The sequence below is a fragment of the Sturnira hondurensis genome, unplaced genomic scaffold (assembly GCF_014824575.4).
Source record: "Sturnira hondurensis isolate 20B ecotype Veracruz unplaced genomic scaffold, ASM1482457v3 Scaffold0007797, whole genome shotgun sequence".
NCBI classification, from domain to species: Eukaryota; Metazoa; Chordata; class Mammalia; order Chiroptera; family Phyllostomidae; genus Sturnira; species Sturnira hondurensis.
Window position 1 is genome coordinate 2,837,432 of NW_028080428.1, and position 22,515 is coordinate 2,859,946.

Below are 22,515 nucleotides of genomic sequence, written 5' to 3' on the forward strand. Positions count from 1 at the left end.
AAAGCGCGGCTCTGGTTACTTAGAAAGAAGGAGCGTATTTACCAGTGTCTCAAGACACTGGCAGCTAACTTCACCCTTTGCTGAGGCCATGTCACTTACCTCACTAAATCCTTCCTTCTACAGCTAAATTTCAGACATCAATTCATTTGAATTTGAGCACAACCGAGAAAGAACCAGAAGACACTGGTTGTAAGTCAGTCACACAAATACAAAAACATACTTGTTAGAAACATTTATTTGTCAAAATATTTTTTTAAAAAAAGTAGGAGTGGAGTAAAACAAGACTAAATTTCAGCTAACGCTGTACCACGATCACAGGTCAGACGAAAAAACAAAACAAATAAAAACCCCCTGCCCCCCACCCCAGTGGTCTTAGCAGTTTCACAGGATTAGCTTCAATGTTAGAGTCCAGAGCTAACAGAGAAGAGTAAAAGGTTGCTTGCCACTACATGGTCATTTTAAAGGGTAAGGAGATGTTGCAGGTAGGGAGAAGGGTTCAACTCCTAAGGAAAGCAAGATAAAGAGGGGTTCCACTGTACAGGAAAAAGGGGATGCCAGCATAATCCTTACCTAGGGCTGCTCAAGAGGCTGAGAATATAAGAGAGTGAAAGGCTACAGAGATTCGTATCAGGAAGAAAGAAAAGTCAACTTAGAAGCATTAAATTAAGAAAGAAAACATAGTTGGTCACAAACTCCTTTGTTTACTGAAACATGAAGCAATGGAAACATCCCGGCAAAGGGGACCGCGCGGAGCAAGTTCTCATATATGACCGCAGCCCGAGGGTTCAGTCCACAATTATCCTACCTGAAAGAGAGCACAACACAAGAGGCTTACACAATGCCTGGAGAACAGCTTGGCTCGGAGTGCAAAGGCCCTGGTCCTGTCCTGTATTCCAGAGGGAAAAAGAAAGAACAAAACAAAGCCGTGTCAGACTGTATGAAACATATCCCATGTAGTATTACCCAGGAGTCTATTATGACTATACTTGTAGGGCTCTACTTAATAGCTATAATAGAACAAGAAGCAATCTATGTTGGTGATAATTATGCATTCCTTATTTTTTATCCATCTTTTTAAGCAAGACAACCTCTGTGATACAAGGCTACTGTCACTATACCGAAGGGCATACAGAAATTGTCAAGAACCACAATTTAACTTCTGGGTGCAGAAAAAGTAGAAGATTCCAAGATCTCAAATATGGCAACTACACTATTTATTCTAAATTTGTTTCATTTCAATCTTTCATAGTAAACATGTTTTCAAAAATAATCATATGGGGTATCAAGGAATGTTCATTTACCCTCCAATATACACCTCCATGTTAGAGTCAGATTTGGAGAGATAATTCTAATAGTCCCCCTAACCACATCTCCCTTACCAAATCAAGAGAGGAAATCCTAAAATTCTCTAGTTCTTCCACTGATGATGGAAGCTCCAGATACCAATGGCTGGGGCGGGGGAAGTTAACTCACACCAAGCTTCTCTACTTATTACAGACAAAGGGCCAAATCTTGGTCTTGATCTGTGCCAATCGACTTCAAAAGTTGTGTTGTTCTTGAATCAGTTCTGCTAGGGTGAGACCCGAATTTGGATTCCCCAACAGTTCTGGAGTATTTCATCCTGGCAGCCTCATTAACATCAGGCTCCTGGGACTGCAACCAACTCAGGGTTACTCAGTCCGTTTGAGGTTCACACCTGGAAGGTAAGTTTCTTTAAAAGTCATCACTAAAAGGTTAGTTGAACAACCACTGCTTGCACTCAAAAGTCACTTTAAAATACCTCTGCAATACCCTTTAAAGATGACATACACTGATTTAATATTTAACTGTGAAACATACTTAAGAGAAACAGAAGTTTTCTGATGGATGATCCCACCTTACTTTAGAGGCATATCCCACTTCACAGCAGATTTAGCTACTTTAAAAGTAAAAATCAATGGCAAACTACACAAGCAGTAAGGTTATCCACTCATGCACATGGACATATGCTGCTACACAACAGTCTTAGGAAATCCCAGTCTTGTCATGGCCATATAGGATATCACCTGCCACAAGTCATGCCTTATCTGCTTCTATGAAAAGGGCAAATTCCTACTGCTTTGTTTTCTTCTAAACATATACCAAAGGAACCCTGGAAACTCAGTGGTAACTAAGCTTAACCTTGCTACTAGGACTCCCATTCAAACAATTCTCAATTTCAAGGTACAAGGAAAACCACGAGAATAGAAAGCTCTCATGATACCATGTCCAGTTGGATGAAGAAATTCATCAGTCTCTAGATACTCTCAGTTATTCCTGCCATTCTCACATCTTTGGTATATATTTTCTGATGTAGGAAAAATTAAATTTCCAGGGTCACCACTAATGGGATTTTATACACATCAGAAAATTATCAGGTTTATCTAGTTCCTTTCAACCAAAAAAACAAAGATTGCTGGGGAAAATGGGAAGCATCAGGCTCCACACGACAGCGTCATTGGCTATATATGGCTTAAGTTCCCATGTAGAACAGGATGCTCTGGATCACTAATTAGGAAAGGACTTCATGGGACAGTGGCATCAAAACATTCTGTTTTCAAGCATCTTATAAAGAAGTAGTTTTATTAGCCTGATGTTCATTAACTCCTGAACCTCTACTCTCTTAAAGTTCCACAGTGACTTCAGTGGAAAGAGAATGGGTTCAGGAGTCCGCCAGACCGGACTTTGAATTCTGGCTCTACTCCTCAATTACCAGATGAGTACAGGCAAAGTGCTTAACCTCTCTGAGGTTTAGTTCCCTTCTCTGTAAAAAGAGAATGTATCTTAAAAGCTTATTGTGTAGACTAAATAATACACACCCAGGGCACTCAACAAATGTTAGTTCTCTTAACTATGTTTCTATAACCCAGATCTGCTTACATTTGATTAAAGAACAGTAATTTCACTAACAAAAGGAGTTTGTTCTCTCAGAAGGAAAAAGATGGAGCCATACACTAAAACCTCAAAAGGCCAAAAGAACCTGACTTAAGGTAGAGAAATATTTATTAAGACTAACGTGGAATTTTTATCTCTTGGATACTACTGTCCTGACAGCAAACAGGTGGCTTTAGCTTCCCCTATGCAGCATGGATCTCTCTTAAGGAAAATAAATGGATTCTCTTAACTGCACCCACCCCACTCTCACCTCCAGTTTTTAAAAGGCTGAGTACCGTGCTCGGTCCACGTACTGCTCCCGCTCATACCGGGCCATGTCATACAGAGAATTCCGTGCAGCTGCTGAAGCCTGAGACAGCTCACTCTCTGGCCCATAACCGTAGCCCTCTCCAACTGTGGGGAGCACAGGTGCAGCACGTCGAAGGGGGCTCCTGTCCCTTCCATAATAGGAAGAAGTGGTGGCAGCAGCCATAGGACCTGAGTTTGGCAACAGGTGTCTGTCGTAGGGATCAATAGAAGTGGAATTGAGGTGACTGTTAACAGCTGTATTCTGGACTTGCGGCAAATGAGACATGTTCTGCTCTGCGTAGTTGTACGCGGAAGCTGCTGCTGCTGCTGCCACTGCCTCATATGAGCGGACCCGGTAACGCTTATAGTAGTCCAGTGCTCCATATGCATCGTTGTAATACACGGATTCCCCGTAGCCCACGGTGTAAGGCGTGCGCACTGCTCCGTATTGTTCATTATATTGCTCAGTAAAGTCTGCCACGCGACCTGTACGATCTACTGGGCACTCTTTGGACCAGTGTCCCTCTTTCCCGCACCGATAGCAGCCGCTCTGGTCTCCCATCCCAGGGGCAGTCCGAAGGCGGCTGGTGGACAATTGCACGTGCATTCGTTTGCCTTGAGGAAATAGATATAAAATTTATTATAACTCACTGGCATTCTTTATCCTCCCCCAAATAAAAGTAAACTAGTTGGCATAAGACACACACATACACACACTCCTGAGACCCTATCAGCAATCCTCTCTAAAAGAAGCTGAAGTTTTAATACAGATTAAGAGCTAGGAAGTTTGACTCTTCATAGACCAGTTAATACTTTCTACTTACAGGTAGAATGGATTCCCTCCTACTTACTTGTCTCCACAACTCCCCCATGTCAACACAGAAATGGCAAGTTTCCATATTTCACTGCTAAAACTGAGATTTGGGGGGGGGGGAATTTATGAGACTGAGATTTTAACAGTTCAAAACCTGCCAATTCTTCCAAATCAAATACCCAACAAAAAACCTCAGTTACATTACTTTTGGAAAGTATCTTACCAGTGTTTCCCTGATTTACTCAGGGCCACATGAGGCCTGAGCATTTACCACAGCTTAAGAACCACAGCAAACTTCTGTCCATCTTGTTTCTTCCAGCCATTACTGCAGGTGTCACAGAAGGCTATGTTGGGTACACAAATCATACCAGGCTCATCATATGCTTTATCTTCAGTACATCTAGAAGTTATAAAGCCCTCCAGATTTCAAATTCATCCCCAATTTTCCAGCAAGGGTGATTCTATGCCTACTATGGAAAAGAAAACTACCTGACCAAGGTTTCTCAAGTAAACATTAGATCTTGAAATAATACTGGTTTCTTAGGGACAGTGTATTTCCATGCAATGGAATGATTAGCATTTCATCCTGCCATCTAGTTTATAATTCTTTATTATATGGGATTATCTACTTGTTAGAAAAATACAGCATTTGTCTAAAGCCCTCTGGGCACCCATACAAACAAGACACACCCAGGGAATGACCAGCACTAGGAACACCCAAGAGAAGAAACAATGTCTACCCTGGGTTTGTGTACCACCGAGCCCAGGGAACCCTTACTGATGAAAGCATCCAAGGTCTTTAAGAGCAGTTTGAGAAAAGGAGTATTTCTGGCAGTATTTAGTCCCAAACTGCGTATGACTTTGGAGATCAAGTCAGTGTTTTTCAAATTGTAGCCAAAACACAGCCAGTACAGACAGGGAACAGGGGCTTTGCATCACTCTTAAGGGCTACTCAGAACAAATCCCCCCTCCGCAAGTTGCTCTCTCTTTGACAGACCTTGTTCTGGATGCAGTTATACGATAGGAGGCCTCGTGCTCCATCCACCATCCTGTTGGAAACAGCCCGATTCAGGACGGCAGCCAGGACGGCAGCCAGAACAGCGCCATGCACTGACCCTGAGAGGGGAGCGGGTTAGTGCAGTAATACCACTTTAGTCAAACTCATTTCTGCCCAATGTCTAAGATTCCTGCCATCCCAGTTTCCAGTAGTTACTGCCTCTAACTTAAAACCCTTTCTTTAGTCCTTGCTGGTACATGGCTCAGTTGGTTGGAGCGTCAACCCATAAACTGAAAGGTTGCGGGTTTGATTCTGGTCAGGGCACATACCTAGGTTGTTGGTTCTGTCCCCTGTTGAGGCACATGGAAGAGGCAACCAAGCAATGTTTCTCTCCTTCTCTCTTTCCCTCCCTTCCCCTTTATAAAACCAATAAGCATGTTTTCAATGAGAATTAAAAAAAAACCCCAAAACCTTCTTTAGCAGAAACAAAGAAACTCAGGTTTTTACTTCCAGCTGCTAGCACGGAGGCAGCATCCACCTCACCGCTGACATAGTCAACAGATACCAAATGGCATTAATTCTCTGAAAGCAGCATTTAGCCATCCCATTGTTTTCAGAGATTTAAAAACTGTCATTCTAGTTCTTAGAGTTAAGGGCCATATGTTAACTATGCATAGCACAGAAACACAGATTTTTGCCCCAAGTTATATCACCAATGTGAAGTTCACCATAGTCTGCAGGATTTCAAATCACTTGTTTTTCAACCATGTATGGTGATATTAATCTGTGTGACAAACTCATGGTTTTCCTTGTACCTTGAAATTGAGAATTGCTTGAATGGGAGTCCTAGTAGCAACTCTGAAGTCAAGAGTAACCACGCCAATCTAAAAAGCAGCCAATCCAGAGACTCAGAAGTACATTTTTAAGGAAAAAGCTTCGGTTTAACTTGCTCTTTACTTTTATACATTCTGGGTGCATTTTTTAAGAAAGAAACAAAACCCAGTGATTTTTTTTCCCTTAATGTTTCTGTTACTACGTCCAATCTTTATCCCAGCTTTATTTAGAGAGTGGAACTTCTAGGTTTGTAAATATCTGTGGCAAAATCTACCTCTTGTAGTAACCATCCAACACTTAGGTAAAATTTTTTTTACCTAGAACTAAAAGATCTGTAATGCAAATGACAAGTTTTTCCCCCACACAATCTTCCTAGAGATTGTAACCATGCTTTTAATTTAAATTCCCTGGTTCTTATCATTGAAACATGCTGTGTTTCTCTATTAACTTAAGGAACCTGGGCAATGAAAACAAAATTAAATTCTACCACTCTCCTAGACTTGGAGAGGACAAAAACTTAAAAGATTTCCTTAAGAGAGCTTAAAAAAACTTGAGATCTTCAAAAGTTACTAAAATTCACTGATGACATTTATAATAAAACTAGCCCAATGAAAGTGTTTTCTTCTGAAATCTGGAGCAGAAAAGAATATTAAAATGTTGAGGTGGGCAACGTGGGGCCCTAATTGCTGAACTCGTATCACATGCCAGGGTCCAGAGGGCTAAGGATGTAGCTGACACACAACAGTACTTGAATTTAATGCTTGTTTACATACTGGGGAGAAAAAACAGGCGACACCTGAACTCTTACAGATCGGTCCCAATTCAGCTGCCTGAATTGTTACTTGGAAGGCTTACGGATTTCCAAAGCAAACTGTTTGCTAACTCAGTAAGAGTGCAGTTCACTGCTGCTTGTGGAGAGAAAGCAGATCCTAAGACTGCGGTCCTTTCAGAAGTCATACAATGAAGGCAGAGGCCTAAATGCCAGCCATTAACATATAAAGGTTCAAGAGACGCCAAAAGGGCGTTCTTAAGAGGCCACCTTCATTAGATAGCTGAAGAGGCTTTACTGAAAGATGTGATGAATTGGTATCTAGATTGTATTTTCTGTAAAACTGTGACTTACTATCTAATGTTAAACTTTCTCCTGTCCTCTGGAGAAAAAAGAGCTGGTTATAAAAACGGCTATGTGCGTAACTCTGAGTACAGTGCTTTCTCCAGAGGGGTCAGACTAAGAACATGAAAACCAAATAAAGGGTTTTTCTTTTCCAATGATGACATTTTAAAAAATCTTATGGGTCATGTGTTACTCAGACATCCACTTCCTAAAGTAATTAAACCTGCTTTATTAAAACACACACTCCTCCCAAACCAACTTCCCCCAATTAACTGCCTACCATACACTACTGTCCTTATCCCTTTATCCAAGTGTGTATTAAAAGGTAAGGACATGCATAAGGACACTACTAGAATATCTCTGCAGTTTGTACTTGACTTCCACTGAATTCTTTTTACACTTTGCTTGCTGCCTGTTAAGCAAGAACTGCCATTTCTCTCGGCCACTGCCCATTCATGATTTCCTCCCCATCAAATGAAAATAATTGAGAATATTTTTAAAGCTATCTGAAGTGCAACAGCTTTACAAGTTAATAAAAACAAATACAAATAAGATCCCTAAGAGTTAGGGATCACCAACTCTGTTTTATAAGTGGGAAAGATAAGCACAGAGATTAAAACATGTGTCCAAAGTTGTATGATTAGTTACTGGCAGTGAGTATCTACAACTCTGGCCCCAAGCTTTAAAAAGCAGCTAAAGGCCAGGGCACGTCTGGCTGTGAACACGGACATCTGGTGCACTATCTGCAAACTTTCTTGCCTTTTTGTAATCAACTTTTCCTCTTCTTCCATTTCTTTTCTCCCTGTTTTCCAGGTTTAGCAGAAGACCTTAAGTGCTTCTTAACAATCCTTTTACTAGCACTCAGACAGAAAGTGGTGTTGATTTATGACCCTGAAAAGTGGCTGTAAATGTGTGGTTCAAGATTATACTGTCAACAAAAACCCTGTAGAACAGCGCTGTCCAACAGATGTTGGAAATGTTCCATATCTGCACTGATACAGTAGCCACTCGCCTCATGCCTTCTGAGTGCTTGCAATGTGTGCAGTACAGTTAAGCTGAATTTTAAGTCTTGTTTAAAGTTTCAATTTAACAGTTACACGTGTGGCTAGAGACTATCATATTAGCACATTCCTAGAGTCACTGGTCAACCTCCTGTCATATTAATGACAACATATGTACCTTTATTATTGGAATAATAACACGTTATTTGCTAAAATATCTTACTGGAATCTCTTCAGAAGCAAGACCATCATTCCCACTCAAACTAATTATTTTAGAATTTCTTTTAAACAGGTGGAGCAGAATACAGTCAGTCAGTCCCTGACTTATGATGGTTTGATTTTATGATGATGTGAAAGCAATATGCATTCAGCAGAAACCATAATTTGAATTTTGATCTTTTCCTGGATTGGCAGTATGTGGTACGATACTCTCATGATGCTGGACAGTGGCACCTGGGCCATGGCTCCCAGCTCCCAGTTAACATACTGGGAGCCTCTCAGCCTTTGTTTGCCTCTCATGATCATGAGAGCAAACAAACGATACTCTGCAGTGAGGCAGCAAATGCATATTAGTATTGACTTATGATATTTTCAACTTCCGATGGATCTATCATAAGCTAAGGAACACCTAGTCCATGGCATGGATTTGGGCTGTGCTTGAGCTGAACAAATCTGACCATTCAAAAGACACTCCTAAATCCAGATTCACCACCCAGATTCATAACACAACGATTTCTCCAGCTGTCTTGGTTCATCTTTCCCACCACAACCCATGGTAGTAAAGAATATAAATCCTACACATACTAACCCTCAAACACAAGGCTTCTTGGTCCCAATAAAAGCATCAGGTAAGCCACCACCTCTATCCTCCCTGCTCCCATGAGGCACTCATTTGCCCATGCAGCTTACAATTCCACAGCACTGAAATGAGTAAAGCCTGAAGGACAAACCCAATTTGTCATTCTATGCAGTTGCTGATGACCTAAAAAGGACCTGGCAAACCTGGAAAAGGAGTAATTGTGCTTAAGAGTGGTTATTTCCAGCTAAAACAGACTGGAAGGTAACACCCTACCAGCCTCATGGTGCTGAGTGCTTGCCTATTCTTGAACTATACCTCACTGGGTTCTGCGCCCAGACCCCAGAGCAGTTCACCTTGAAACTCTGTGTTGTCAAGGCCCCTGATGGCCTCCACCGCATCCTCTGCCCGCTCCATGTGTACGAAGGCATAATCTTTCACGATGTCACATTCGATGACCGGACCGTACTCCTCAAACTTGGCTCGAAGCTCTTGGTTGGTACAGGTGGGACTGATGTTGCCCACATGCAACTTGGTTGAAGCTTTGCTCTTATTCTTGCTGGCTTCCACATTGATGTTCACCCCGTGCAGCTTGTAGTGGTGCAGGTTGCGAATGGCATCCTCTGCCGCCGTCTTGTCCTCTATGTGCACGAAGCCGTAGTTCTTAATGATGTCACATTCCAGCACCTTGCCATACTGCTCGAAGAGTGAGCGTATCTCCTGCTCTGTGGCCTCGCGGGGCAGGTTTCCTATGAACAGCTTCACCATCCTGAAAAGAGCCTGGGAGAGAAGAAAAAAAGGTTTCTAAAAGTTAGGGATGGAGCAGGCAATCTCAGTGCATTGCCTTTGATTTACTTTTCCGCAGAAGTTCCTGGCACCTTCGAGACCTTCATACAGACGTCCATTATTTTTTTCTCAATAGAGGAGGAAAGGTTTGTTCTTAAACAGTGTGACGTGAAACAGGGGGTCGGGGGTCAGCATGTACTGCATTCTCTACCATCTCCATGAAATGAGGCGCCTTTGAGTAACACGGCGGGCTGTTTCCCAGCTTGAAATACTCTCGGTGGGGCAGGAAAGGAAAGAGCCCAAGCCAGGGCCAAGAGACGTCTACCTGAGGGTCCCTGGTCACAAGGTTTGGAGGGAAATCTGTGTACCTCTCCTACGCAAGGATTCACCTTTCAAAATATCCTAAGACTAAAAAGGCTCCCTTGGCCCAAATCTGGCGACCCCCTCACCCCCAACCCAGAAACAACCTCCAGCTTCTTCGCCCCAACAAAGACTCGACCCGACCCCTGCCCCGCCCCCTCTGGAGACCCAGCCCCGCCTCCTGCCGTTGTCTTCCCCCGACCTCCCCCAGAGAAGAAACCCAAACCCAGGGCCACTTCCATCCGCTGAGACTCGGCCTGGCCCACTTCATCTCGCCCTCCGGCTCCCCACACACCCACAAGACACCCTCCTACCTCCGAGCAGCGGCGGCAGTGGCGGCGGCTCCCGCGTCAGAGAGAACGCTACAAAATGGCGAAGGCCACTGGAGCCTCGGCGCGACCCGGCCCTTTCTCGCGCGCCAACTCACGCACGCGCGAGCGCGCGCTACCTCTCCCCTCCCCTTGCGGACCGGGCGACCAATCCCACGGCTGCATGTAAATGACTACCCTTAAGGTTCGGCTCCCCAACGTCCCGACTCGGGGGTGTGGCCAGCTGGTGACGGCACGGCGGCGGAGGTCAGCCCGCCCCCAGCCCTGAGTAGCCAATCAACCTCCTGGAAGGGAGGCCGTCGTTCACGTCACAAGGGCTCCGGACGCAACCATTGCCTTGGTGAAATCAGAAGGCCAGGGTGTCACTAGCCACCACAATGGGTGGTGCTGTAAAGGCCTGCGGAAGCGGGGGTGGGGGCCATCGGCTGATGATAAAGGGTAATCTCACTGGGTCCCCTAAAAAGGGGCTTTCTTAGCGGGCTGGCCAACCTGTAGCCCAGCTTGAGACATTTTAGAAATACAGACGCACCACATTTTAAGCAAATCAGCCTTTTTTAAAAAACAGCCTTGGTTTAAAACCGGGCCGAGTTTTAAACATAATTAAAAAATTGTTTTTCATTACAAACATGTTATTCATTAGTGATGAAACAGGGCCAAAGACAGCAGAGCTGGGATGGTTCTAGGAAGCATTTTATGCAGGCTACCCTTAGTCGTGTTCCGTTTGTTCATGTTTGTACGTGGGCTGGTTTTCTCTCTCTAGCAACTGTGTGGCCTTCACAGTTCCTGGCCTGTGGTGAGCACGACAAAGGAATACTTGGTGCAAAGGCCCAGAGAGGTGCCTTGATTTGGGTGTGGGACAAGGTCTTCATGTCCACACCAAGCTGCCAGACAAGGCATCAATGAGTCCTGGGGCACTTTCTAGCGTTAAAATTTATCTTTGGTCCAAGGACACCTCCTGGTGGCAAAAGGGAAACTATTTGGTGGATTACTCACTGTCACCCGTAAACAAAGAATAGACGTTTATGAAGATTGATGGACCGAGTTCATCTCGGAGTAGATGAACTCCGCCCGGTGTTTATTGACAAGCCACGGTGATTGTCAATCTCCATTCCTCACCTGTGGTGGCTCCACAGACTTTTCTGATACCAGCAGGCACAAAGTCCTGAGGCTGCCCTTTTTCTCCCCAGCAACTTGGATGTGTTTCTTTCACTGAGTTCTTTCAGAAGAGGTACTATCCTTGCAATTTTAACATTGGTGCTTGTTTCTGTCCACATGATTCTGTCCACCTCTCTCCTTCCCTTCTCCTACAGTCAGAGTTTTAAAACATGTGTAGGGACCTCCTCATCCATTTCTGAAATAGCTTTCAATCATCTTCACCATTCTGACTTCTCAAACGGAGGGTCTGAACCTACTGTCATCCACCTTCATACACTGTTTTGGGTTCTGTTCTCCTTTGCAATTCCCAGAATTTCCTGAGGTCACCAAAACTAATGTCCTTTGGACAGTTTTCACCATTTTAAAAGTTTCATCTCATTCACCAACCTTTTGCCCTCTGTCTTTATACTATTCCTTCCCGAACCTCTGACTGCACCATTCTATTTCCTTCCTCCATCTATTTCCCTGCTCTTATTTATTCCCTTTTATCTCCTCTCCCCTTCCCCGACAGGCAACCATTCTAATGAGATCGATGGGTATTATTTTGTTTGCCTTCTTGCAAGGTATGTCTTTTTAGTACATTTGCTTTTTCTATTTAAAAACTTTTACGCGAAAATGTTCAAAAAGGCACAAATAGAGAATATTGTGATGAACTCCTATGGACATTTTACCCAGATTAACAGTTATCAACATTTTGCCCATACTTTATTTATCCCCTCTACTTTTTTGGAGAGGAGGGGCTGGAGTTTTTAAGAGCAAATCACAGACATAATGTCATTTCTCTTATTAGAACTTCAGGATCTACCTCTAATTAAAACATCCAATGTTATGTTTTTTTTAATTATTATAAAAATATTGTATTATTCTTATTAGTAGTAGTATGTACACAATGCTCAAACACCATTTCCATGATTGGTATTTAATAATTTATTATTAATATGATTAATAATATTTTTGTTAATATTAATATTTATTTCAAATTTCCCCCAGACTGTTGCAAATGTCTTTATACAGTTGGTTTCTTCTAATACAGATCTAAACAAGGCCCACTGATTGTGCATTTAGGTAAATTATTGTAATTTATACAAATGTTTATGTAAATCATGTTGTCAAACTCCAACACAATTTTTTCACTGTTTCCTTTTTCACTAAGTGCTGTGTTGTGTCATATCTAACCACTGAGTGAACAGTCCGTAGTGTGCAATCCCTGTATCTCACCTACCCATCTCTGGGTGCAGGATAACAGGTTGCCTCCAACCCCCCCCATTATCAGCAAGGTTGGAATTAACATCCTTATGTTAATTATGAATGCCCTAATGGATCCACGTGAGAATTTGGGGGAGAGGGAACCCATGGTGAAATTGCTAGGTTTGGGTCTGGAGAAACTGTACAGTCTGCCCTCCCACCTATAGAGCACGAGGGTTCCTGTGTTTCGGTGTCTGTGCTGTTTGACGTCATCCGGTTTCCTAATTTCTAATGATAAAGTGACACAGAAACAGTTGCTTTAACTTGCGTTTCTCTGATTACTTGGTAAGTGTTTTTACATTTACTTTCCTGTGAATTTCCTATTCGTATCTTTTGCCCCTTCTCTTGTCGACTTGCAGGATTTTCTCACCTATTCTACATGTTAGTATCTCACAGGTTTCGAGTATATTCTTTCATTCCACCAAATTGTTACCTTGGTACCCTTCATTGAACAGAAGTCCTTAATTTTTTATGTAATCAAATTAACCAATTTTTAAAGTTTACGCTTTTGAACTTTTGTGTAAGTTTTCCTTTTCAACTCCCTGAGTCACATATATATTCTCCTACATTTTCTTCTGTTAACATTAATCTTTTTAGCCCTGGCTGGTGAAGCTCAGTGGATTGAGCATGGGCCTGTGAACCACACGATCGCTGTTCGATTCCCAGTCAGGGCACATGCCTGGGTTGCAGGCCAGTTCCCAGCAGGGGACTCACGAAAGGCAACCATACATTGATGTTTCTCTCCTTCTCTCCTTTCTTTCCTCTCTAAAGATAAATAAATAAAATCTTAAAAAAAAACCATTAATCTTTTTACCTTTCACATGAAAGTCTGTAGTCCATTTTTACCAGTGCTGTTCTAAATAGAAATATTCGAGCCACAGATATAATTTAAAATCTTCTGGTAAACATGTTTAAACAGTATGAACTTTAATACTTTTGAAACCTAATATAGCTAAAAGATCATTTCACCATATAAGCAATATAAAAATTCCCAATGAAACATCTTAAATTCTGTTCTCCCTCTTCAGTCTTTGAAATCCCGTGAGCAATTTTGCTCTCACAGCACGTCTCAGCCCAGACCATACGCATTTCCGGAGCTCAGCCGCCTCGCGTGGCCTGCAGCCTGTGTCAAACAGTGCAAATCCAGTCGTCGCCCTTGGAGGTGGTGTTGGGTAAGAATGCAAACATACTTTCCTCTAAATAATCAATACATGTTTATCTGTCCACATGGCCCCACTGATATGTGATGCCTGCATCACTGTGGCTCTCACCTGTCTCATGGCCCGCACTGCTCCCTACCACCCTGCCACCTTTCTTGGAACTTTTGTTCTTCTTACGTGTGAGGGTATCTCCCGAGACCTACTTTCTGACCTTGTGCTTACCATCTTCTGTGTCCTGTCCTTGAGGCTCCATGGGCTGTGGGAGCTTCAGCCGCCACGTGTGAGCGTGTGATGCTCAAACACCATGTCCACCCCATCTCCGTGCACAGGGACTGGCTGCCTTCTGCAGGGCCTTCACCTGGCTGCCCCGTTCTACACGTTAAGATGATCATTCATTTCTCACCCCCATGTACATTGCCTCCTAAAGTTTCCAATTATTCTGTCCCCCCACCCCCATGCTTACCATCCTGGCGTGTAAATACCCAGATTCCCTGAACACTCCACAGTGTATGACTTTTCCTTCAAATAGTGAACATTTTATATTTGTATCTGAAGAAAAAGAGGTTGTGGTGTTGATGGATTCTTCCATTCAGTCCCGTGACAGATTGTTCTAGCCACATTTATCTACATGTTTCCTGTGGATATATCCCTGTTTCTCTTAAGAGAAAGAGATAATCATTTTGTGGGCTATCTAGTCTACCAGATCTCATGGTTGGAGACCATCCCGGGGCTGTGTTGTGCTAGTCCTGGGCCTGCACACACCTGACCCTGTCATTCTCATGGCTAATGACAGTAAGGTTCAGCCATGGCCCTTGGCCAGTAACACTAAGATGTTACGTTGCTTTCCGGGAAAGATCATCTCCAAGCCCCGAAAAGAAACGGTCGTTTGTGTGAGAATGGGAAACGATGAAAGGGCGAAGTTTTTCCTGCAGAGGGCCACCAAGGTCACCATTGTCCTCAAACCTCTAATTGCCAAGCCAGAGACTAGGGGGATTCCTTTTTTATACTTCGTGAGATCTAGCATATTCTCCTGTGTGCGTCTGTGTGTTTACACACTTTGGGTGTACCTCGTGGCTTCCCAGGGTGTCATCATTCTGTTGGTCAGTGGACCTGGAACATGCTGCCTATCTAATCCCTGGGTGAATGCCCTTGACCCTCTCCAGGGACCCTCTCCAGGAGGGCACCTCGTGTGTGCTCTGTTCTCCGCTGTCGGGCTGAGCGATGGCTGAGACTAGGCTGTGGCCTTGTTCTTCAGTCGTTCCTTTTTTTCTTTGTCTTTAGTTTTTGAAAACAGTTGAGAGATTCATCAGTGAAGAAGGTTGTGCACCAGGGAAATAGTCGTTCACTGCTTTTTAACGTTAATCTGCTCGTTAACATCATCCTGACCCACAGTGAACTTCTTTGGTCAAAAAAACCAGGCTTGACACGGGTCAACCCAGCAAACCAGAGGCCATTATCAAAATAATGTGGTTCTCCAAGGGCTCGGAGGCTGGGGACAGAGTGGAAACCTGACCTACCAGAGACCAGAGCCAAAGGGAAGCATAGGCACAGCAGAGGGGCCTGTGATCAGGGAAGCAAAGACACCCAGAGGCAGTGAGAGAAGCTGAGCTATTTAATCACCTCCTTGGCCAGACTCGATCAAGGCTGTGGTTGCCCCTGAACAACTCACACCTGGAAGCCATTGAGAGTCGCTGGAGAGGGAGTGGCCGCTTGAGGCAGAGGATGAGGGAGGAGGGGCAGGGGGAGCTTCGGTGTCTCCGACTCCATCATCCGGCCGTCTTGCCCCCAGGTCCTGCTTCAGCTCTTAGAGGTTCCTGGCTGGTCCCCAGGGGCAAGGCACCCGACTGCGACTGCCGCGTGCCCTAGCTGTGGTGGGAGAATGACCCCAAGGCAGGGGCAGCCACTCCCCACCTGGCCTATACTGAGGGGGCAGCACTGTCCGCACTGCGGTAGGGATAGAGGCATAAGGCCGGGGAGGAGGGAAACAGGGGAGGAGTGGAGTTGGGGGCTGCCTGGGTCCCACCACCAGTCTGGAATTAAATAGCAGAAGAGAAGGGTTGCCCTCAGGAACACTGGCTTGTCCCCACAGACAGTTCCTGGTGATGGGCTGACCTTGGCAACAGACCCTAGCAGCACGCAGTTGTCCTGACAAGAGGGTGGTCCCTGTTGACAGTCCCTGGCAGTTTCCTGAACAGAGGGAGGGAGCTGGCCTAGGAGTCTCGGCCCCAGCTACTTGTTCTTCTTGAAGAAGCTGAAGCGTTTTTCTCGCTCTCGTTCTCTGCCATCCTTGCCTCGAAGTACCACAGGCCCCTCAGCCCCGGCTGGCGATACTGGGGGCATGGTCATGGCCCGAGTCATGCCCCGGGTGGCACTGGGCACTGCTGGCTCTTCAGGTTCTCCAGAGGCGGAAGACGCAGCGGCAATGGCGGCATTCACCACCCGCAGCCACGAGCTCATCTCTGCCTGCAGGGAACATGGAAAGACAGCCGCTCAGCTTTAAGGTCGCTGTGCTGAGGGAGCCAGCCAGCCTGCAGACCGCAGGGAAGCGCAAGAGGAGGAGGAGGAGGCAGAAAAACCATCTATTTCATCTCATTGTAGAACAAGACCCCTTAGGATGGGGGACATGTTTCCGAACGGCCTTCACAAACACCCAGTTGGCAGATCGCGGGCTGTCTGCTTTTAAAGAATGAGACGCTTGAGGAAAGGGGGATGGGAGAGGGAAGAAAGGGGAAGCCACAAGAGGAGGGTCCGAAGAATGGCAATGGAGCCACAGGGCAGCGGGAGGAGAGAGGGCAGCTCACCTCATCCTTGGCTTGGAATAAATATTCTTTTCCATCCTGTAAGCTGTTGGGAGAGAGAGAAACCTCAGGGCAGAGCTGAGGATTTGGACTGGCCCGATCGGTGCTGGGGAGGGCTGGGTTGCCACCCTGAGGCCAGACTGGAGACCTCGCCTGCTAGGCCTTCAAAGCCAGATCAGATAATTCCTGCACATTCTTCAGATTCCGAAAGCAAACCCTTCCTGATTGGTCACTGAGGACGGGGTGAGCTCACTTCCATCCCAGGGTGTGCCTCCAGCTCTGGCTGCTTGCTGGCAGGCCGGGCAGGCCCCAGGAGTCCCCAGGAGTCCCCAGAGGCAGGGAATGCCAGCACCCTGCCCTCAGGTATCCCATCCAGGATAATTTTTCAGCTTGACATGTCAGCCATCGGGCCTGAGTCATGGACTTCCTGCACTCCTTGGTGTGGAATATAACTGGATCTGTATCCCCCCCCCCCCCCCCCCCGCCCATATCTGTGTCCCCAGATGTCCCTGGCTCTGTAGCTCTATTTCTCCTGGCCCCGAGCCCATGGCTGCCCTTCAGCTTGTACCACTCTGGCCCCCCTGCTCCCCGTCCTGAGGGCACGGCTCTGTTCCTACCCCAGCTTGAAGACATGTTTGCGCTTCCGATAATCAAAGGCGACACTGCCCTGGGCCCTGGCCAGGCTGACAGGCACTTCCCCGTGGTATGGCACTCCCGCGCTGGCTGCCTTCGAATCCTTGTAAAAGCCAAGGCTCCCATGCCGCAGGACACAGTACACGTTCTGCCAGGACCTGGGAGGAACGAGGTGCAGGTGATGGACCAGATAGGCCAACTGACCAGCTTCTGTGGGGCTGGTCACCCTGGGAAGAGTGTGCGGGTTCTAGGACTTCCAGTGCCTCTCCTGTCCTCGGGCCTGTCATCTCTACACCCTCCTGGCCTTCACCTGAGCCCCCACTCTGCTCCCTAGCCCTCCCGGGTAGGAGGACACTCCTCCTGCGGTCCCCCACCCCTCCCTCCAGGAAGAGGTTCCAGACTGGCTTTTTCAAAAGCCAGTGACCGGAGAAGGCAGGCGCTGTGTGGCCAGCCCCAGTACCTGTTGGCTGCCTTCTTGCCAAAGGCCTCCATCTCCTGCTTGCGGCACAGCATTCCCTCCATCTGTTCCTGGGCAGAGAGCTCTGGGCCTCGAGGGGGCAAGGTGGCAACCCGGGCTGACTCGGATGACCTGCTCTGGGGCATGATAGGCGGGGCCGAGCCCTGTGTCCGGGTCTGCCTCTCTTCCTGTGGCCCATTGGCCTCGTCCCCTGTGCCGGACCCCTGTGGGGAAAACAACGGGTCAGAGGGTGAGGTGGCAGATACTTAGCTTGGATGCCATGCAGCCTTAAGTCCAAGAGCTGAGCCTTCCACCCCCAAGTTTCCTCTGGGCCTCTGCCCGCTCCTGTCCCCAGTGTCCCCACCACCCGGCTCATACCCCTCTGTTCCTGCAGGTATCAACACCCACACCTCCAGGAGGAATGCGCAGGCCCTTCTAGGAAGCCGCCCTGCCCAAGTCTCTGTTGTTCCAACAGGCCACAAGGACAAGAGCTATAAGACGCTGTGCGGGGGGCTGAGATTCTGAGGGGGCACACGGGGCAGTGGGGCTCACCAGTGGGGACTCTCCATCTGTGCAGACTCCGTTAATGCTGGCTGGCTGTGTAGATGCTGGTGGCTGGGGGTGGGTTCTGGAATGGCAGAAGGTGCCACAGAATGATGTAAGTCCTTGGGTTGCTTAGGTTCAGCCTCACCCCCCTCCCCAAGTGTCCCGGCTGTCACCTGTCCCGAGAAGCATCGGGAGCCGCCCGGCCGTCCACCAGGACCCCTTCGGGCAGACCAGCTGTGGGCTCTGGAGCAGGGGGCTGTTTCCTCCGTTCCTCCTCCTCCCTCTTTCTTTTCCGCTCCTTCTCCTGCTCCTCCAGCTGCCAAAAAAGTCTGAGGTCAGGGCACAGAAGGTCTCATTTAAGAGGACCTGGAGTCTCAGCTCTGGTTTGATGACACACTGGAAAATATTTCAAAAGAAGGTAGGCATTAGAAGCAACTGGGGAAATGGTGTCGCTTAGCGTCGCCCGGGGAACTGACCACTCCTAAAGCTGTGGTGACAACCTGGCACTCTTGGCTCACATCTGGGAGATGCTGGTGCAGCGGGAACAGAGGACCTGTCTTCTGCCAGTAGGAGAGAGCGCAGGCTCGGGGCAGCGGGACGGGGGTGGGGGCATCCCAGGGGCCCGTGGCCCTCACCGCAGTGAGCTTCTCCAGCGCACTGAAACGCTCCTCCCAGGCCACTGCTGATTTCTGGAAGGCCTCGTGCCGCTTGATGAGGCTCTCGACTTCGTCAACCGTGCAGCCCAGCTCAGCGCTTCGCACCAGTGGCTCTTGGCTGCACAGCCAGGCCTCCGCCATACCCGCATCTCTCCCAAACACGAGCACCTCCAAAACTGCAGGGGTGGAGGACCAGGGGAAGATGGCAGGTCACAGTGGGCGCTGGCAGAGCACTGTAGCCACAGCACTCCAAGAACAGGGACACAGGGAAAGCTTCTGCCCTGAGGCAGAGGGCAGAGCCAGGCAGTGCCAAGGGCAGGCGCCTTGAATTCCACGCCCAGGTCTTACTCTAGGAACTACAGGGAGTGAGACGCCCAGCCCCTCCTGGCCCCCAGAGTGGCTCACCCAGCTGGAGCCAGTCCATCTTCTCCTGCCACTTGTCCGCTGTCTCCTGGCGCCGTGCCTGCAGCTGAGACAGCTTCTCCGAGATCTGGGGGGCAGAGATGCGAGTTAGCACCCAGCTGGGCTCTTCCGGGTCCCGGGAGGACTCACACAGGGGAGCCAGCAGTTTCTGATTTCAAGAGGCAGACAGTCCTGAGGGGAAGATGGGATGGGAAACCCCTGAACAGCACTGGGGGAGACAGAGGGGAAGGTTTCTACAAAGAAAGCATGTCAGAGGAATCAGAAAGACTCGGGAGAAGACTCAGCACCGAGGCCATCAGGATGACCCAGCTGTGCCCGGGCCTGGCCCACCTCCTCAGCTGCATAGTGGTTCCTGGCGAGCAGCCCCTGCCCCATGTCGATGCAAGAGGAGAAGCGGTCGGCCCTGGCCTCTATCTCCGCTTTGATGCCCTGGTGGTTCTTGATAACCAGGTCTGCGGAGGACACGTCCCTGGGGACACAGAGACCACATCACACTCTGCTGCCACAACCCTATCCCAGCCACCAGCTCACCACCCCTGGAGGCCACGGGCACTGCGGGCCTCACCGGGGCCGCTCCTGGGCATCCATCTGCAAGTTCACCCCGTCCATCCACAGCATCAGCTCCCGGACAGCCACGAAGAAGCGGAACTTGTCTGTGGTGTCCAGCAGCAGCTGGCGGCGGGCAGCAGAGCTTCCCTGCAGCTGGGACCAGGCCTCAGCCACGGCCTGCATGTGGCGGCCGATCTCCTCGGCCTTGTCCCCAGCGTAGGCCTTCTGGAGCCGGTGGCCATCATCCTGTACCTGCTGGACCTGCGGGGCCCCAGGTCAGAGTCAGACAGAGCTGGAGACTCCGAGAAGCCGCAGTCTCTCCGCGTCCTGGGCTCTGTTTTCTCGTTTTACCAGCCACATGAGCAGAGGAGGAGCAGAGGGCGAGGGGTGGGAAAGGTGACGGCTGGTGCCCCGGGTAAGCCTTGTCTCACTCTGCCCTGTTGGGTCCATCTGGGAGCCTGGGCTTAACCTGGGGGCAGCCCTTTAAAAGGGCTACTAGTCAGTTGGGCTTTTAGAGGCCTGTCCAGGATGTGAGGGACCTCGAATATTTCAAGAATGAGATTTGCAACCTGAAAAACGGACTTGGGTGGGGTCTGACAGGGCTTAAATGGTTGCAGGAAGGGTCTATGCTTGACCTGCGTGGGACTGCTTTTAGTACGACATGAAAAATACTCTTGCCCTTGCATGTGGCAATGTCATGGGCCCTCGAGGAGGCTTGCCATCATGGTGTGGATAAGGTGGTGAAATGTCCCTGGCCAGAGATGTTTACCCGAAGCAATTCTATGTCATCCCTAAGTGGCCTTCCAGAGGATGCCCACCCCTAGCCCATTTCCCACGAAGTCCCTTCCAAGCCAGCCCCCACCTCACCACGTGCTCGAGTCCCACCTGGGCGCTCAGGGCCTGGATGTCATGCTCGAAGGCGCAGTGCCGGCGCTGCAGGGCCTCGGCCGAGTTGAGGTCCCGGCCGGTCCCATCCGGGAGCTGCTGCTGCTTGTGCTGCACCCGCGCCAGCGCCTGGCGGGCCCCGTGCAGGAAGCGCTGCAGCTCGTGTGCAGCTGCCAGCACCTGACCCCGGGTATCCAGCAGCTCTAGCAGGTCAGCCCAGGCCTCGTTGAGACTGTCCTTCCACTCAGCCACAGTGGCCCGGGCGGCATGGCCCCCAGAGATGAGCCCGTTGGCCAGCGCATTGGCACCATCCACACGCTCCTGACCGATGGTGCTCGTGTCCCGGGAGAACTCTCGGAACTTGTCCCGGAGCATCTGGTGGAGGAAACAGGCGCACAGACAACTCCAACAATGTCCCTGCCACTGGGGGCGGGGGAGGGGTGCGAGTCCTCTCACCCCAAGCTGAGAACGTACTTCTCTCCCTGGGCCACGTGGGCCAAAGGAGGTTCTCCAGCTGGGCTGAGTTCACGATCAGATGTAACTGGTTCCCCGTGACCGTGGATTTAACGAACACCCCCAGCCCCCAGCTGAGGCAGCAGGGGCACGTGGAACCTTTAGCCTACAAACCGAGTACCCTGTGCTGCCAAGTTCTGTTGGAAAACAGTGACTGGCAATTTCCTTTTCGCCCGAGTCCTCCTTTCTGCACAGCCTGGGAGGACAGCACCAGCTCAGCCTGCTCTACACCCTGGCCCTTGCTTGGTGCTCTGCGCAGGACAAGGCCCCAGTCCCCCAGTGGGTCCTCTACTCTTCCAGGAGCTGATCTGCAGCTGGTGTCCTCCCCACACTCACCGTCACATGCTCGTAGTCCTGGCCCAGCTCGTGGGAGGCCGCCACCACCTCTCGCTCCTGGATCCACTGCTCCAGGTCATCCAGCTCACGGCGCAGCTGGCACAGCCTCAGGTGCTCCTGCAGGCGCTCCCGCCGCTCCCCGGCCAGCTCCTTCAGGCTGGCATACAGCTTGTCCACCTGGGCTTGGCGGATCGATATCCGGGTGCTAGGGGCGGAGGGGAGCAGCGTGGGACTTAGGATACACAGCTCTGATGGCCAGCCTGTCACTCTTAGCCACCTAACTGCTTGCCAAGTTCCTGCTTCTCCACCTTTCTGGATGGTCCTGTGCACTCACTGTGTGGTGGCTCCACGAGCCCCTCCCCCAAGGGCTGGGCCCCCTTGCTGCCACTGTGCTCACCTCTCCGGGTGGTCCTGGTCAATCATGTCTTGACTGCTGGCTGCCAGCTGGTGGATGGTTTGGGCGTAGTCCGCCAGGGCTTGCTCCAATACCTGATGCTTCTTCACCTCCGCCTGGGCGCTCAGCTCATCCTGATGGATGGGACAGTGGGCATCAGGGATGGGGGGTGCACAGGGAGGAAAGGAGCAGGTACACAGCCCGGGCTCTCACCTTGGCTTTCTCCTGGCCCATCATGTGCAACTCCTGCTCGCCCATCCAGGCCTCCGCCTCCGCGGCGTCGCGGTAGAACTGCTGGGCCCGCAGGGCCTCCTCGAGTCTCTGCCCTCGAAGCTCCAGCTCGCGGCCCAGGCGTTTCCACATTTCCTGTAGCTCAGCCAGCTCTGGGCCCGCCGCAGCCGCACCCAGGGCACGCTGCCGCTCCTTTAGGTCCGCAATCCGTGGCTCATGGCCCTGTATCTCCTTCTGTAGGGTCTGTCTCCAGCAGCGGAAGTAGAAAGGCTGAAAGCCTTGCGCAGGGATCCCTACATCTA

At 49.0% G+C, this 22,515-nt stretch overlaps 2 protein-coding genes across 12 annotated transcripts in view; both read right to left on the reverse strand.

The window, feature by feature from the left end:
- Window positions 1-217: 217 nt before the first annotated feature.
- RBM4B (RNA binding motif protein 4B) lies at window positions 218-10,325 on the reverse strand. Of its 5 annotated transcripts, none has more exons than XM_037053318.1 (4): window positions 10,218-10,325; window positions 9,114-9,537; window positions 3,164-3,816; window positions 218-805 (listed from the first exon to the last, which is right to left on the reverse strand). In XM_037053318.1, exons 2-3 carry the CDS (start codon window positions 9,523-9,525, stop codon window positions 3,173-3,175), a joined length of 1,056 nt encoding a protein of 351 aa, XP_036909213.1. In that variant the 5' UTR covers window positions 9,526-9,537; window positions 10,218-10,325; the 3' UTR covers window positions 218-805; window positions 3,164-3,172. The 5 variants fall into 5 exon arrangements, with proteins under 5 accessions (XP_036909213.1, XP_036909214.1, XP_036909212.1 ...); XM_037053319.1 differs by having other exon boundaries at window positions 218-886; XM_037053317.1 differs by having other exon boundaries at window positions 218-1,696.
- Window positions 10,326-15,389: 5,064 nt separating this feature from the next.
- The window catches only part of SPTBN2 (spectrin beta, non-erythrocytic 2), a 34,391-nt gene continuing 27,265 nt past the window's right edge, over window positions 15,390-22,515 (reverse strand). For 6 of the 7 annotated variants that reach the window (XM_037053326.1, XM_037053327.1, XM_037053329.1 and 3 more), the window contains 14 exons: window positions 22,196-22,456; window positions 21,986-22,116; window positions 21,589-21,793; window positions 20,740-21,114; window positions 19,871-20,115; window positions 19,636-19,774; window positions 19,288-19,372; window positions 18,862-19,058; window positions 18,400-18,542; window positions 18,233-18,308; window positions 17,684-17,904; window positions 17,208-17,381; window positions 16,594-16,636; window positions 15,390-16,255 (listed from right to left, as the gene is read on the reverse strand). In XM_037053326.1, the coding sequence (XP_036909221.1) occupies window positions 16,022-16,255; window positions 16,594-16,636; window positions 17,208-17,381; window positions 17,684-17,904; window positions 18,233-18,308; window positions 18,400-18,542; window positions 18,862-19,058; window positions 19,288-19,372; window positions 19,636-19,774; window positions 19,871-20,115; window positions 20,740-21,114; window positions 21,589-21,793; window positions 21,986-22,116; window positions 22,196-22,456 (2,529 nt within the window). In that variant the 3' untranslated portion in view covers window positions 15,390-16,021. The remainder of the gene's footprint in view (window positions 16,256-16,593; window positions 16,637-17,207; window positions 17,382-17,683; window positions 17,905-18,232; window positions 18,309-18,399; window positions 18,543-18,861; window positions 19,059-19,287; window positions 19,373-19,635; window positions 19,775-19,870; window positions 20,116-20,739; window positions 21,115-21,588; window positions 21,794-21,985; window positions 22,117-22,195; window positions 22,457-22,515) is intronic. The other variant, XM_037053328.1, reaches the window with a different exon arrangement.